This window comes from Lolium perenne, chromosome 5, assembly GCF_019359855.2.
Source record: "Lolium perenne isolate Kyuss_39 chromosome 5, Kyuss_2.0, whole genome shotgun sequence".
Classification (NCBI taxonomy): domain Eukaryota; kingdom Viridiplantae; phylum Streptophyta; class Magnoliopsida; order Poales; family Poaceae; genus Lolium; species Lolium perenne.
In genome coordinates, this window is record NC_067248.2 from 145,850,888 (window position 1) to 145,866,988 (window position 16,101).

A 16,101-nucleotide genomic window follows, 5' to 3' on the forward strand; every position below is an offset into this window, starting at 1 on the left:
TTAATGTTATCTTCATCTTCCAAATTTTCTTATTGTTATCGACTGGTAAATCAGAATGGAGGATTGCATCGTATAAAGATTTAACTGAGAAAGAACCATCTACATGAAGATTCCATCTAAATTCATCCGGTTCATGGGATAATTGAATATCACCCAACCGTTGAACTAGAGTATTCCATGCTGTTAGCCTTTGTCCAAGTAAACCCGTCTGAACGTCACATTCGGAGGTGAGGTAGCCATGATGGTAGCAATAGTGTGTAGTAAGATAGCCATGACGGCAGTGGCGGAGCTGGTGTAGAAAGATTGGGTGCAAATGAACCCAATGATTTTTGCCAAATCTTCAATAAATTAGTACTGTGGTTGAATTTTAATGATAGATTTTACCATAAGCAAAAGAGCTGAACCCAATAACAATGTGCTCTAGCTTCGCCACTGCATGACGGTAGCAATTTTACACATGGATGTCAAGTAAGATAGCACTGCTGACGCATTGCCACAGAAGCTTCTCGATCTTTCGAACCCTTTGCCGGTATACCACGGCCGTACATAGTACCAGAATATGCCCGACGGGTCCGTACGTTCCTTCGTGTATATATATTGCACCCGCACACAGAGACGCCACTCCATGTCAAGCCGGCTTCGCAAAGTTGTGATCAGCTAGCTCCGTTTCATTTCCTATCTACAGAGAAGCAGCAAGCAAGGTTGAGCATTCACTCATGGTGGCCGAGGCCGTGCTGCAGGCATCGTCCGTGTTCGCCGCCTTCGACAAGGACGGCGACGGCAAGGTGTCCGCCGCCGAGCTTCGCGGCAGCATGACGGTGGCGCTGGGCGAGGATGTGTCCGAGGAGGAGGCCGCGGCGATCCTGGCTACGGTGGACGCCGATGGCGACGGGCTGCTGGACCAGGAGGAGTTCTCCAAACTAGGCGCCGCCGCCTCACATGGAGGAGCGCACGGGGACGAGGCCGGTGACGACGAGGTGAGGCGCCGGTGCCTCAAGGAGGCGTTCACGATGTACGCGGCGGAGGGCGGCGACGAGGGCGCAAGGATCACACCAGCGAGCCTGATGCGAATGCTGGGCAAGCTGTTGGAGTCGTCGGCTGAGAAAATGGAGTTGGAGGAGTGCCGGGCCATGATCTGCAGGTTCGACCTCGACGGCGATGGCGTCCTCTCCTTTGATGAGTTCATGGTCATGATGATGGGAAATGCGTAAATGACGGAATTTTATCGGGTTTGGATTCATTTTTTAATTCTTTATTTTCGGGTTTCATCTGTTTATAGAGATATTTCATTTGTATATGTTGCATCTTGGTACGGTGTGAGAGTCTGGCTTGTTTTTTATTCTTCTTTTTACAATTTTTTTTATGGAGAAAAGTTGAGGCTCGCATGTTCAGTGCCCTTTTAATACAAACAATTTTTATACGAATTTTAAATGATAGAAATCTTAGAAAATTTCCGTATGCAAGTTGTTTGATTTGTATAGTTGAGTCATACATGAATTGTTCCAAAGAAAGCATTTCTACAACTCCCTCTCTCTCAATTCCGTGTCCGTATGCAAGTTGTTTGAATTGTTCCAAAGAAAGCATTTCTACAACTCGCAAGTTATTTATGAGGGCACATTGTTTTTTATTGACCTCTCAAGCACCACCAAAATTATCACTCTCATTTTGAGTATTTTGCGCAACTCACATTCCTCGAGCAAGAGAGGCCTAAAATCTTCTGCCACATCCAAGCGGAGGATGATCACGTGAGCCATGTGGAAATTGCAACTTGGCAATTGACTTTTCTACAGGAGTTGAAACTAGAAGACATCGACGCATCTTGTGCCACATCCGAGCGGAGGATGATCACCTGAGCCATGTGGAAATTGCAACTTGGCAATTGACGTTTCTACAGGAGTTGAAACTAGAAGACATCGACGCAGCCACCGAGTCTCTACAAGAGTCAAAACTAGAAGACATCGACGCAGCAACTGCTAGAAGATATTGGTTGGATCATTAATGGTTCGGCTGTGGTTGAAATTAGCGAAGCAAAGATGAACTACTCCCTCCGACCCTAAATGATTCATTTAACCTATAACATATATTTAGGGCCAGGGGTAAAACATTGTTCGGGTCATGGGATGGAGCCAAAGAAATGGAGCAGGCTACAAGAGCAGGGGAGAAGACCTTATGGGTTGAGTCTTGAGAGTTTGACTAGGGAAGAAGAAACGTGGTGATCCAATGGTTCAAAGTTGACTATGATTCTGAAAGAAAATAAACCAGTCGCCTAAAAGCAAGGACAAAGGTTGTCTAAATGTGTGCCACGGGTTTGAGTTTATCTTTTACAACAGTTTGAGTTGGTTGTTTATACTACATGCTTCGACGCAAAAGTCGAATTGTTGTCGTTTTAGAAGAACCGCCCACGTTTAGACAGCTTTTTTCCCTTGCTTGCGAAGCCGGGCGAGACAAAGGATTTTTAATTTTATGATATAAAAAGGAGAAAGAAAGATCAAACGCGAATTTCCGAGAAAGAAAGGCACATCTTGATGTGCAAGGCAGGCTCTTTCTACACACAAATGAAAACCACTATGGAATGGATGCAGATATAGGCTACGAGCATAAATGCATGAATATGCAGAGCCGGGTATAGCGAGTTTTCTTTTAATTGAATCAACAAATATTTTTTGAATAGAAAGTCAATGTATCTAATCTATTATTTCACAGGAGTACTAGTTGCTGAAGATGATTTCAGAATCAAAAAAAGAAAGTCAAATTTAGCTTATTCTCTCAATTTCAATCGACCACTGCTGAATTTAGTATATCTAATATGAGCTGGCTAATGGGACGGTCATCTTTCGAACCAAAGTAAAAGGCACTTAAGTTTCATCAGGATTCAGACTTACGGTCAGTGCTGAAACCAATGGCCGAACATCCCACTTAAGATGAGCCCAACCCACTTCCTTTTTTAGGACTCTGTTTTTCAAGGACTGAGGCATCAAAATCTTTAGCAGATCTGTTTTTTGGAATTGTCAATATACTCGCAAAGTATAACTAGATCCAAAGCAAAGAGTTTTTCCTACTTTTCCGTTATGTTTTTTTTAGTTGATGGTTAGATTAATTCATGGACCATCCCCTACTTTTTAGGGAAATTTATTGAAAGGGTTATAGAATAAGAATGGATTATGAAATAGGAGGGATTCTATATCTATATTAGTATTAGTTCAGTACAGGTAGTTATTTGATTGATCTAAGATGAAAAAGAGTACAATTTCTTTTCTTTTTTTTTTTGCTTTATTTAATGTTCAGACCCAAAATGAATGCATCCCGCACTAAGTCATAAAATTCTATAAAAAATGGAGAAAGTTTCAAAAACAAAGAAAAAAGTGAATGAATTTTAGTAGATAAAGTATTCTATCAGATTCGAACCGAGGACTTGACCGAGGTATTTGGATGTGGCTCGCACTAATCTTATCCGAGACAGAGGCTCAAATAAATAAACTACTGAGACTGGCCTAAAAGAGTTAATTGGTGCTCTGCGAGACAGGGTTTTTTGGAAAGCTGGAACGAAAGTAACTTACAAATGTTGTTAAATGCCGCACACAGGTAAAACCCTCCAAGCTTACTTCCCCTTCCTTGCTTGCCCAGTTTAAGTAGGGAGGGGTACCGAATTTCCTGAAATTGTGAGCTCAGACTGAGGAACGCAACTGGTTTGCTGAAAAGGAACACGCTAGTTTCAATGGTTACCACTAACAGAACTAGTCATACCTTCCAAGAATATAGTACTGGGTACAGTATATAACGACGATTCTAGAATTGTGTCAGAACGCAGCTCGTCCAGTTTAGTAAACGATTCTGGAAATTCACGCCTAACTAGCTTCTAACATCTTCTTTCCAACAAAGATGATAATGACACTAGTTTCGCCGAAGGTGCTCTTGTTCTGCAGTAGCAGAAAGGCGTGAAATTGCAACCGTGGAAAAAAATATAGACCATCAACAAATTCAAAATAGGCAGTGTAGTTCAAAAAGGTGTTCTTTTTCAGGTAAGAAATCAAACCACTGGACATGAGATCGTAAAGCCTAACAGGTAACATACACACAGTATTTGTTTGTGTTTATGGCTGGCTTGCAACACCAACGCTGGCAAGTGTACATGGAGATCTACAAACTTTCATTACATAAACACCTATACAAATGGTACCAGTCTTGCAATTCCCAACTCAACTGGGTCTAACCACAGTCATGCTGCTGATCCTATCCGATCGTAATATATATAGCAACCTGTAATTAACTCAAACTCGGCTAGAGATTTCGCTCTCCAAAATTGTCATGGTACCGAAAGAATATTAACTGGAACAACCAATGACGCAGATCTAACAGTTCCAACGAACCAATTTCGCTTGGGATCAAACCTCATCTGTCTCTGGGTGAACTGAAATATTTGACATCCTTCTATGCTCTTCAAAAGCCAATGGAGCCACTCAGTAGCTTCCCATTGGAGGCATCCCATATGCTGGCATCGGACCAGGACCCATAGGCGGCATACCCATTCCACCCATCGGAGGCATGCCCATACCACCCATTGGAGGTGGACCACCCATCATACCGGGCGGAGCAGGCAAGGCGAGAGGAAGCAATTGAGCGTACATGTTCTGCAAAACATAATGCAACTTGTCATACTGGCTGCTTAAGCATTGATTAATAAGCCCTTCAACCAAAAGAAAGGCACTTCAAGATTACCTGCTGAGCAACTAGTTCCTTCTCTTCGCTCTCCTTGGCCTTTTCTTCCTTCTGTGATTCAATCCTGTCCTTCACTAAATCATCTACCTTGCTAGTGTACTCACGGATGAACTGCATGCATAGAGGATATTGTTATAGCAAATTGTACATATAAAGAACACTTCCAAACATTCACATGGAAATATATAAATACCTGTAACAGATAGGGGAAAGCGAAGTCAAGCATGTTATTCGTCCATGCAAGCTCAAGAGCAACATCCGCACGAATCAAGTCGTAGCAAATGAAGAGGCAGGAAGCAAAACATTCTTTCTTTCCCTGCAGCAAAACCAGAGATGTTTAGTGATAAGAATTGCAATATTACGCAGACAACTCCTGCACCCTAAAGAGTTATATATTCTTGGTTAGTATGCTGACTAAAGAAACCAGATGGGGACGTCATGCCACAAAAGGACAAAGTTGAAAATTCCATAATGGAATTTCATGCTGCTAAAACAAGCAGAATAAAAGGCATAACTCAATTCGAAAAGAATTCAAACCTGCTCGATAAAATAGACAAGCAAGTCCTCCGAGAGCTCACGATCACCAGACTGTGAGCATGTCTCCATGCAATCCTTGTACATGTTATCTTTCTTCGACAATGCAATTGATTGCTTCCATCTGCCAGCCTTCTTGTAAATGTAGGCAGCTATCCTCCTCATCTCAAGCAATTCATGCTTCTCAAGCTGATCAAGAATTAAAGACACTGGTTACAAAACAGTAACACCATAAAGAATCATTCCATATTCATCTACTTTTACCTTCTGGGCAAGACCAATCTGATCAAAGTTATCATGCATGTCCACAGATTCACGGAGCCTCTCGTAGTCCTCCTCTTCGACATAAAGCTCATTCAAAGCCTCATTGACGGCAGAGACATTGTTACTCTGAACTGCAACCATGTACGGTTTCACAAGATGCAACTGACCAGCCTGCATAAAAAATAACAGAACAATTCAAACTTTCGCCATGGTATATAAAACAGGGACACCAACAGAAGGCCCTTGCCGTATAAGAATAAAGGCCACCATTAGATACGAACCTTGCGCATTATGTCTACAACTCTTGTATGATCCAAACGAAGCGCAAGCACATTGAGAAGATCATTGATGAGATCAGGGTGTTCTTGCAAATAGAAGTGCACTGCCTTGTAATATATCTCAACGTTAGCAATCTTAACACAAACATCCTTAAATTGCATATGTTCCCACGCATCTGGTGAGTGGTTCATGATAGTTGTGGCAGCATTGTCAAATTCATCATATTGGATGTATAGGTATGTAAGCTCTTTCCAGTGCTGCTGTTCATCACAAGCACGGATAAGCTTAGGTATGTTGAGACGGGTGGAGAACAGTTTGATGTGTTCCATGAGCTTTTCAGGGCGGTATCTAGCATAGAGAACTCCCAGTTCTGTAAAGATGCCCATATGTGCCCGTTCAAGTCCAAGACCACTCTCCATAAGGGAAATAAGCTCATTGAAGCACCCTCTGTTCTGGTAGTATTCGCTGACTTCCTCCAAGTCATCAACCTAAAGAATAGAAGGCATGTCAGAAAGGATGACATGGAAAAGGATAATCTGAAAGGAACATACATTTAGCAAATGTTATAGATACAAAACGATGTCCCTGCTTACATACCTGGACGATAATATTGAGGCCACAGATTTGTGCCAGACGGAACTCCTCAGCATCAACGCAAGCAAAGCAGACTTCCTTCCATGTTTTAGCACTGTTAGCTTTACGGGCAGCATCTACAGCACTTTGGAACTGCTTCAGCCTGACCAGGGTGACAGCCAGCTTGGCCCAGTTTGAGATGAAGGCATAGATGATCTTTGCGGCTTCGTAAAGCTCTTCGTCAAACAAACGGTCACCAACATTTTGGAGATTCGCGACATTTGGCATCAGAATGAACTCTTCAATGTCACTGAGCCTATCAGTCTTAGCATATGCAAAGATGAGTTCACCATCGACTTTGGGCTCCCTTGCCTTTTGCCTTACCATCAGCAAGTACTTAACTAAATCATGGTAAACATTTGCTTCCTCAGCAGCACGAATGACATCAAGGAAGTGCGTCACGTCATCTGCACGGATGAATGATTCAATTGCTTCGCTAACTAGACCTTCACGCAGCTGGGCCTTGGCAACCTGGCTCCAAACAGCATCTTCTTCAACACGGAAAGCGAACTCTTCAGCTCTTTCAATGCTTCGGATGTTATCCAACAGAACATTGACAGCCTGCACATTCAAGTTGAACTTCTTGAATATGGCAAAGGCCTCCTCATAGAGTTGTGCTTCAACAGCCACTTCTCCGACAGCAGGACCATCAAAGTTATCAAGTCTGTTAACATAGTCCATGACTCTAGATGAGTCTGCCTTGATGGCTGTCAAGATGAGCAGATTCTGAAGATTAAAGTTTCCACTGAACGCAGAGTTCTGAAGGACAATCTTTTCAAGAAGTTCTATCAGTTCATGAGGGAGGTCAGCTGTCATGAAAGCCTTAACAGCAGCAGAAACTTGTTCAGGACTCTTGCTTTCTGGCAATGCGGTAGACACCACTTGGTCAATGAATTGCCTTCTATATTCATTTTCAGGCTGTAGAACTTTATCCCACAGATCACCATCCATTCTTTCAACCACATACCTGATAAGTCAACTCAAATCATGTAAGAAAAACAGCCAACAAAGAAAAAGATTCAGACCAACAATATGGCATCAGAAGTACAAATAACTTTTACATACCTAGCTTGCAGCTTGAACAACGAATTTTTGTTGGTAACGTTGATAAGTTCTTCATCGCACTGTCCACGTCTGTAAGCAACAACGGCAAGCGTAGGATCCCTCTTTTCACAGTATTTACCCACCACACGGGAGTCATAGAACGGGTTGGTAGTCAGGAAATGCTCAGGATTGTTGTTGCTATCAATGATAATTTTTCCAAGAGCATTGTGGACATGCACATCTTGACTACCCTCGCTCACCAAGTGCTCTAGGAATTGTGTAAGTAACCGTAGTCGATTCCTGATTAAAATATCAAACAAATAAGACCAAGAAAAAAGGCAGGTGTACATGTGCATCCAGGATAAGAGCTAACAATCAAACCTCTTCTCGCATTCATCAACCAGTGGCTCAACAGGGAGAAGAGAACGGACCGACAAGATCAAACCCTTGATAAAATCTTCTGGGCACTCATCATCAAGTAGCTGCCCTACTACCAATGGAGCATTTCCAGGGTTCACCTACAAAAAGGAGGGGAAAAAAGCCATTCATATACTCAACATATTCGAAGTGATAAGTCAAATAAAACTGAATTACAAGAGTTACATACTTTCTGTACATAGCCTTCGATATACCGGAGCATATTATTTGTATAGAGATAGTGAGTAAGATCTGGAACAAAACCAAAGCGGTCGCAAACATTTATGAGTGGGCGGGCATCAGGTAATTTTGTTTCCATCAAGAAGTTCTTCGTCTTCTCAGCATCATAAAAGTTAGACTCTCTGGTAACTCGCTCAACTTCTTTAATCTGTCCAGTCCTTGCAGCTGATTCTATGTATTTGAAATGAATTTCAGGATCCTCACTGTTGCAAGTGACGAAGTCAAATATTAAAGGGTGAGGACACAGTAAGAAAAGGCCAAATGAAACATATCAATGTCAGGAGTAACTACCTTGAGCTCAAATAGGATCCTAAAAAGAAGTAGAGGCCTTCATATGATTTAAATTGTTCAAATAGTTTTATGCAGGCGTCAACTCCAAGCTGCTCAGCGTATTCTTTGGCAGCCTGCAGACGTGCCACAGGTTTTCTGATAATTAGAATAGAGAGAAAAAAGAGCAACGGGAAAGAAAAGTTAAAATGAAACTCGGTAGGATTACCTGCACAACAATTTGAAGATTTCCTCTCAAGTTGACCAGTAGAAGGTCCTTCATGCATTCTAATGCCCATTCTTTAGAAAGGGTTCCAAAGAACTCAACAAGTGCCTGTGCAAGAAAGTTATAAATGGACTGGAAATAATAGACTGATAACCGATCACAACTGAAAAGAACAAACCTGTGGCTCAATAGCATGTGTATTCACGATAACACGCTTGATATCAGGTAACTCTGCGTAGTGCTGCATCGCGCGATATAAGAATAATTAAGCAGAGAGCAAAAGAGAATCAACCAAAAGCATGCAAAAAAGACTGACCTGGAGGGCCCGCAAGTACAAGCCAGCTTTTTCACACAGCTGAGCAATACGAGGCCGGTCGTAATGAGTGAACATACCATTAGCAAGAATGGCATCAGCAACATTTGGGTAGGTCACCAAGTTGATCTCCAAAACCTAAATGGATTCAGACAGAAGCTACTGAGTAACGAAGAATGTATGTAAACCATCTATATTCAAAGAAAAACAGAGATGCCAACCTTGGTTTGAAGGAAAGCATGCTCTTCCAAATTTGGTTTCAGTACATCCAACAGAAAAGCTGTTGCCTCACGTATCATATTTCTCTGTCAACAGAAACGCATAAGGCAAGGCCAAATTCCGTAGTTAGATGTGCAAAAAACAAAAAAAACAAAAGCATATTAAGCATGGTATGAAGAAAAAAAGCTACCTGAAGGAAGAGATCAGTTATTGTATTATAATCTAGCGGACAACCACCCTCCATTTGTGACATCATGAGAGCAAAGTTGACAGCTCCCTGATCACAAATATATATGACATACAGTTAGGCAAGGATTTATGCAAATCAGGCAGCCAACCAACAAGCACAAAAAGTTTCACCAGCACAGTTTTTCTTAAACCACCTATTTACCTGTGGGTCTGTACGTAAGATGGTCTGAAGGAGGAAGAGGTAGTCAGGAGTGTATCCGACCTGGAATAACAAAAGTATTAGGTCGACATTTAATATCCAAGCTGGACACAGGTCTAACAACTGAAAACAAGAATTTGAAGTACCGAAGCACTATACCTGCTTTGAGTATATAAGGATCTTGTCAAACTCCCTCCTCTCAGCAAAAGCGGCGACGACTTTAGGGGTTGCCCTAGCCTTTATGTATATCTTCAGCGCAAGATCATTGTCTACCGTCTGCAATAACATAACACTGAGTGAGCATTCTAGACACAACAGTGAACAAAATTGATAGAAAAACAACAAACTCTGCAACCGAGGAGCATGGCAGAACACTATTTTACCTTGACAAGATCTCCAAGTTCTTCGCTGCACTCTAACTTGTCTTCTGCCAACCAATTTTCCAAAAGGTTCTTCTTGTTCTGATTGACAACAAGGCGAGATAATTCGAGAGATTCATAGGCATTCAGTTTCCCTCGAGTAAGCAGTGTGCCAAAGTACTGCAAGAGTGGAGGTGTTTGCCCAGCTTGAACAGGAACACTCTGCATTTGAACAACACGAACAGAAAATCAGCCAAACAAACCTACACTTTAAGCAGACTAACTGTAGATACTTTAAGATAGATATGATACATTTTTTTTAGTAATATTATTTCTTTGAACAGGTAATAATTTCAAATACGGAATAGGCAAGTAAACACTTTAAGCAGATTAACCAGTGCAAACAAGATAATATTTTCTTTCTTAAGTGAACATTTCATATCCAATAATACTCTAAAAAAATGATAACAACCAAGAGTTTATCAGACATTGTAAACAAAAGCTCAACAAAACACTGAGTATATAAGCATTGAGAACTTCATATGCACCATGAAAAGAAAGGCACCTGGAATTTGGCAACAGTCTCAGGAGTCCTCAGAAGACCCTGAGGAGATTCTGCAGCCAGCTCTGCTGCTTCCTTGTATTTTGTCTGCGCGAACAGTTCCTGGAATCTTTGCACAACCTGCAATTCAGAAAATTCAACACTTAGTCTCCACATATAAAAATGAGACATAGGAATATTGATTCCAAATAAACATCTTAAATGCTACAGCCAGTAAAGGGCTTAACATCTTCATGACTGCTAGGGCAGGGGTAAGAACTCCAGTTTCTGGCAGAAAATGATAATTGCCATCTAGAGAAAAATTACTGGTAACTGCTAAAATGATTAACGACATGAACTTTTATGGAATAGAAGTACGCTAAGAAGTGATTATGTAAACAACTTTGGAAGGCTATAGTGCTCATTCACAATGAAGTGCCAAAATGTACAAGACTGAAACACATCAGCTACAGAATTCCTATGGAGCACGACAAAATTAGCAGTGAATAGCTAAAAAAATCTAGAAAGAAACAAATAACTAACAAAACTCTGTACTAAATAATGATGCAAAAAATATAAGCATAGATAAAGAAAAATGAGGAAGTTATGCAAATGTAAAACCATCATTTGTGAAAGAATATTAGCTATGGATCTTACCAAGTTCTCTGCCCCTGGGAGATTGGCTCTTTTGGCAAGATTCACGGCTAGTTCAAGGTTGTTTAACTGCAGGAACAAGGATATATTGAAGTTTTAAAAGGATTATCCAACATACGCTCCAGCAAAGTAATAGAAGAAAGCAGAACAACATACTTGACCGCTGACAAATGGTACAACGGTTGCATCATTAACAGTGGCATGCAAAACCTGCCCTCTTCTGTTAATAGCATAAAATCCACCAGTAGTAGAAGACTCTGCAGTCAAGAATATGGGATCTGGGCTGATTCTATTCCTATAAACTGCACTGGCAGTTTCCAAGTCATACACAAACAAAAGCCCAAGCTTCGTGATTACATAGACAAGGCCATACTTTTGAGAGATCTGTAATCAAAAGAAGATAAAAACGAATTAGATCTATGTGGTAACTAACAAGGTATCAATACCTTAGACTTGTAACAATACCTGCATTGCTACAGGAAAATCATCCTGGAAATCTGGTGGGAAGAAGAGATCGGCTTGCTTCTTGGAAAAGCCAGGTTTCCCTGCAAGAAATGAATCAGCAACAGAAGTACAAACAGGGGAATGAATTCTTTTAAACGTGCTTTAAATGACAGTGCAACACACTTTGGAGAAAGCCTACGAGGATAAGATGTACAAGACCATTTTTCAGTAGCTAAATATGATGGGACTCATATCGTGGATAAAGACATTCAGTTGTTGTTATGCCATGCTAGTTGTCCCAAGTTTGCTCTAGTAAGAAATCAAATGGAAAAAATAATATAATCGAAAGTAGAACTTCAGGGTTCAAAAGACAAACCTGGCTGGGCGCCCAGTTCAATAATATGTAGCTTCGAAGTAATTGTTCCAGCATTAGATGCCTTCGAAGCAAAACAGATGAGGGTGGATGGGTTCTCGTTGCCAGGAACCTGGATAAGAAAACCAAGCACAGTTGTTAAACACTAGAAGATAAACTATATAAGCAGCACTAAATAACTGAAAAGCACCTTGAATGTTGCAAAAGAAGCAGCATGGGCTTCAAGTGCTTGGCTACGCTGCTGATCCACAGAAAAAAGTTGCATATTTCCCTTCACCAGCTGCGGCCTCTGATAGGTGAAAAGGAAAGCTCGTCAATATGAGAAGCAGATATGGCAAGGTATCATTTAATAAGTTCCTACAAAGAAATGCTGTCATAAATCACCATGGTAGATTTGCTTAGAATTATGCAAATACGCAAGTTATATTCTTAGACACCAAGACTGGTCAAAATTATCAAATAAATAGAATAAAGAATAGAAAGAAGGGGCGCAAAAAGAATTAGGGTCTTCATAGTGCATTCAAGTGTGACCACAGCGATGAACTATGTTTTGATATGTATTAAAAATGTCCATTACAAGCATACCTCTGGAGCACCAGGTGCAATTCCAATAAGCACAAGCCACTTCTCCGCTGGATCACATCGATAGTTGATAATCTGATTATTGGCCAAATTAGCTGTCCTATCAAACATCTTAACTGGCTCAGAATCTCCTGCATTCCAACAAAAGAAACCAATGATTATCTTGGTTTTGTATACGTAGCAGCCAAATCATGCAAAGCTGGAACCTAGAAGTACTTAAACAGACAATAACTGTGATTTGTCAAAGAATAACCTTCAATTGACCAGTGATAAACAGATGTCTGTGTAACCAAACCCAACAACTTTGGTGTGATCCATTTCCAAAACACAACCTGTAATTGGGGAAGAGAAGACATGAATGGTAACGCATTGAGTAGAATTATACATTGTCATTTAAACAAAAAATAGAAATAATGTAGAATAATCTAGTATTTTACCTGTTCAGGCATCTGGTGTGACTTAACTTTAGTCTTAGCCTCAATATTAAATATTTGCAAGTGATCCTGTGTGGTTCCAGCTATTTGAGCTGCAATATTCAGTGAAAAATTTATTTACATAGATCAAAGTACACAGGCTGACAGAAATTAATGCTTAAGACTTAAGTATGAATATGCAGTTTCTACAAATAAAAATGAATCCAGAAAACTAATATGCTACCGATCTATTAATCAGTAATTTCAAACTACATTTGCACAATCAGCATCACTAATTCTATTTGTAAGGAGTGTTATGTAGAAAGCACCATAAAGAATTATCACATCAAATGAGTACAGATCGTACGCTCCCTATCAGACGAATTCATTTTTCCCTGCAGGTTCTACTCTATAACAACTAGCTAGCCAAAAAAATAGGAAGGTAATAGCTGAGTACATTCTTTAAAAAAATAGTTGACAAAAAGCTTATTTATTGACATGTTTATCCATTCTTCAGGGCAATTTAGAAGCCACAGAAGTCCAATATCTTTGAAAATAGTGACCTGGGTCTTAAGTGGGCTCGTCTTAGAAAAGAGAGGCCCTTCTCCAATACTTCAAGTTCAAGGAGTTCTCTCTACGCGATAATTCCCATGGACCCCCCCCCCCCACCCCACTTGGATAATAACGATGTATGTAACCCGTGCATTCCCACAAGTCCATGTCTTGTACATATTTCCTTTTAATTGTTTATTATACATATAATGTCGTGTCAGGCGCTACCTTACTGTTTACCCTCAAACTGAAGCTATCATTTACAGACAAAAATATATAATCGACAATATACGCTGATCTAATTCAAGGAGAAGTCATCTGCTCAATGAGAACGACGGCGTACAAGGACTCGCATATGTGTATACAGACTCTTGCGGTACCCTATCCAAGGTCCAAGCTAGGATCAACTAGACGGAATCTAAGTCATGGTAACAGTGTAAGCAAAATAGATGCCATGCTACAATCTTAGTTGCTGTCGAGCACACAGACTCAGTTGCAAAACCATTAGCAACATATCACAAGCTTTTGAAGTGTACCATATCAGTAACATCAGCACAAGCTAAAACAGATGTATGTGACCTTTTGCCGGATCATTTATTTTACACTTCTAAAATGCATGTATACATCAAGTTGAACGTCAATTTTGAGATAGTAGATCACCAAGCTAACTTTCTGTCCTGGGCATATTGTCCCCACAATGGAAGAAATATGTGTCTGCGTAATGATGACAGGTCATCATTCTTCCTAGGGCTCAAGCAAATTCGTTACTAAAATAATATTATGGACAGAATTGTCAATTGCCACTCTAAGCTAACAAACCAAGCTGCTCTGCAAAGTCTTAGGCACTGGGCCATTTGCACACTACACGGCGGAGCTACATGCCGAGATCACCACCAAATTCTGACAGATCCCACGACGGGACGACCAGGCAAGTTAGTCAGCAGCAGCAGCAGCAAGTGCGTCACGGAAACGAGATCCCGGAGGCAAGGTGTCGGCGAGATCTACCTTTGAGCGCGAGGATCCTGGTGTTGGGGTTCATGAGCGCCGAGTCGGCGGTGATGGGCCTGCGGAGGGGCTGGCTGGGCATGGCCATGTCGATGATGACGACGCTGTTCTGCGGCGAGGTCTCGCGGACGCAGATGTACCGCTCCGACTCCATGGTGACGTGGGTGAAGGTGACGAACTGCGGCGCGATCCCCAGGCTGGTGAGCTGCAAGCAACAACAAGCGCCATGGGCGCGGCGGTGTCAGTCGAGTCAAGTTCCGTCGGTCGGCCCGGGACCCTCCCCGGAGATCTGATCTGGCTTGGGAGGGAGGGAGGGAGGGAGACGGTGTTGGTGTGTGTGGTGGTGTTACCGTGAGGGCCTCGCGCATGGCGATGGGGGCGTTGGCCGCCGCCATGGCGGCAGACGGCGGTGGCGAGAGGGCACTGTCGGCGGCGGTCGGCGGCGGGCGGCGGGCGGCGTCTCGCCCGGCGGTGCGAGCGAGCGAGAGATCGGATCTGATCTGAGGAGGGGACGAGAGGAGGAGGAACCAACGGGGCAGAGACGACGGATGGAATTTTTAGTAGTGGGTGTCTGTTGGAAGTCGTTTGACGTTTAAGTCCTCCGGCTTCGCCTTAATTACCTTCCGAGCTCAAAGACAGCGGTGACTGTCTGTGAGCACGTGAAGCCTTCACGGTGAAGGTTTGAATTGAAAGTCATCTCTCCACACTAGGCATGTTTGGGTCTCTCGCTTCTACCTTGAATCCAAGCTCAATTAATCGACCTCACAGTTCATGGATCACCTTATTCGATGAAAATGATACTACCAGATTATCTTCTATATATGGCCATGTTGAAGAGCGCAAGAGTGTTGGACAAAAAAGACCAGAAATTGGTCCATATAATTAAGTTGACCAGAAATTTGTCCATGTAATTACGTTGACAAGTCTATCCATCAATCGTGTTCACCCATTTGTTTCGCTGCGGTATGAACCATTTACATTTGTGCTAGATTCACATCTAACCTTCTCCATGTGGCTCTGCATCATCAAAAACAATTTTGACGTTGCCCTCATTGCTCGAAGCAACACCTAAAGAGTCATGAGACCATCCGTTGGCATGACTATATCATGTCATTATAAGATGTAGTAAAACATTTAGTATTTGATTTCTTTTGCGAGAATGTTTTTTTTTATGACTAGCACATTCAATCTTAACAGGTTGGGCACTTGAGCCCGCAACCGTTTGCGAACCAAAACGAATAACATTTTGGTGATAGTAATGTGGATGTCTGCGCAATATGATAACAATACTATCACTTTTTCCTTTGAATTTTCTAAATGTTAATCGACCTCACAGTTCATGGATCACCTTATTCGATGAAAATGATACTGCCATATTATGTTCTACTATATGTGGCCAAGAGTGCAAGAGTGTTGAACAAAAAAGACCAGAAATTGGTCCATATAATTAAGTTGACCAGAAATTGGTCCATGTAATTACGTTGACAAGTCTATCCATCAATCGTGTTCACCCATTTGTTTCACTGGGGTATGAACCATTTTCATGTGTGCTAGATTCACGTCTAACCTTCTCCATGTGGCCCAATTTTGACGATGACCTTGTTGCTCTAATTAAGCCACACCTCAAGAGCCATGAGA

The 16,101-nt window shown here is 41.7% G+C and overlaps 2 protein-coding genes across 2 annotated transcripts; one reads left to right on the forward strand and one right to left on the reverse strand.

Annotated features, from left to right (window-relative positions):
• The first annotated feature begins 597 nt into the window (after positions 1 to 597).
• On the forward strand, positions 598 to 1,312 carry LOC127300162 (putative calcium-binding protein CML19). Its single transcript, XM_051330235.2, has one exon. The coding sequence runs from the start codon at positions 717 to 719 to the stop codon at positions 1,209 to 1,211; it is 495 nt and encodes a 164-aa protein (XP_051186195.1). The 5' UTR covers positions 598 to 716; the 3' UTR covers positions 1,212 to 1,312.
• A 2,684-nt stretch (positions 1,313 to 3,996) lies between these two features.
• Positions 3,997 to 14,999, reverse strand: LOC127300163 (clathrin heavy chain 1). The gene is made up of 30 exons (XM_051330236.1): positions 14,814 to 14,999; positions 14,464 to 14,668; positions 12,931 to 13,019; positions 12,747 to 12,825; positions 12,497 to 12,624; positions 12,102 to 12,200; positions 11,915 to 12,023; positions 11,560 to 11,639; positions 11,251 to 11,478; positions 11,098 to 11,163; positions 10,465 to 10,581; positions 9,924 to 10,121; positions 9,700 to 9,816; positions 9,544 to 9,603; positions 9,343 to 9,429; positions 9,155 to 9,238; positions 8,937 to 9,071; positions 8,799 to 8,861; positions 8,624 to 8,728; positions 8,419 to 8,531; positions 8,078 to 8,330; positions 7,852 to 7,988; positions 7,492 to 7,770; positions 6,391 to 7,393; positions 5,796 to 6,281; positions 5,515 to 5,685; positions 5,254 to 5,439; positions 4,910 to 5,032; positions 4,717 to 4,827; positions 3,997 to 4,628 (listed from the first exon to the last, which is right to left on the reverse strand). Exons 1-30 carry the CDS (start codon positions 14,856 to 14,858, stop codon positions 4,458 to 4,460), a joined length of 5,127 nt encoding a protein of 1,708 aa, XP_051186196.1. The 5' UTR covers positions 14,859 to 14,999; the 3' UTR covers positions 3,997 to 4,457.
• Between the last annotated feature and the right edge of the window lie 1,102 nt (positions 15,000 to 16,101).

Coding starts and splice junctions, on each gene's coding strand:
- LOC127300162 (XM_051330235.2), top strand. CDS start 717: ATGGTGGCCGAGGCCGTGCTGCAGGCATCGTCCGTGTTCGCCGCCTTC.
- LOC127300163 (XM_051330236.1), bottom strand. CDS start 14,858: ATGGCGGCGGCCAACGCCCCCATCGCCATGCGCGAGGCCCTCACG. Junction 12,024..12,101: donor CTTCTTTTGCAACATTCAAG/GTGCTTTTCAGT, acceptor TTTCTTATCCAG/GTTCCTGGCAACGAGAACCC. Junction 10,122..10,464: donor AGACTGTTGCCAAATTCCAG/GTGCCTTTCTTT, acceptor GTTCAAATGCAG/AGTGTTCCTGTTCAAGCTGG.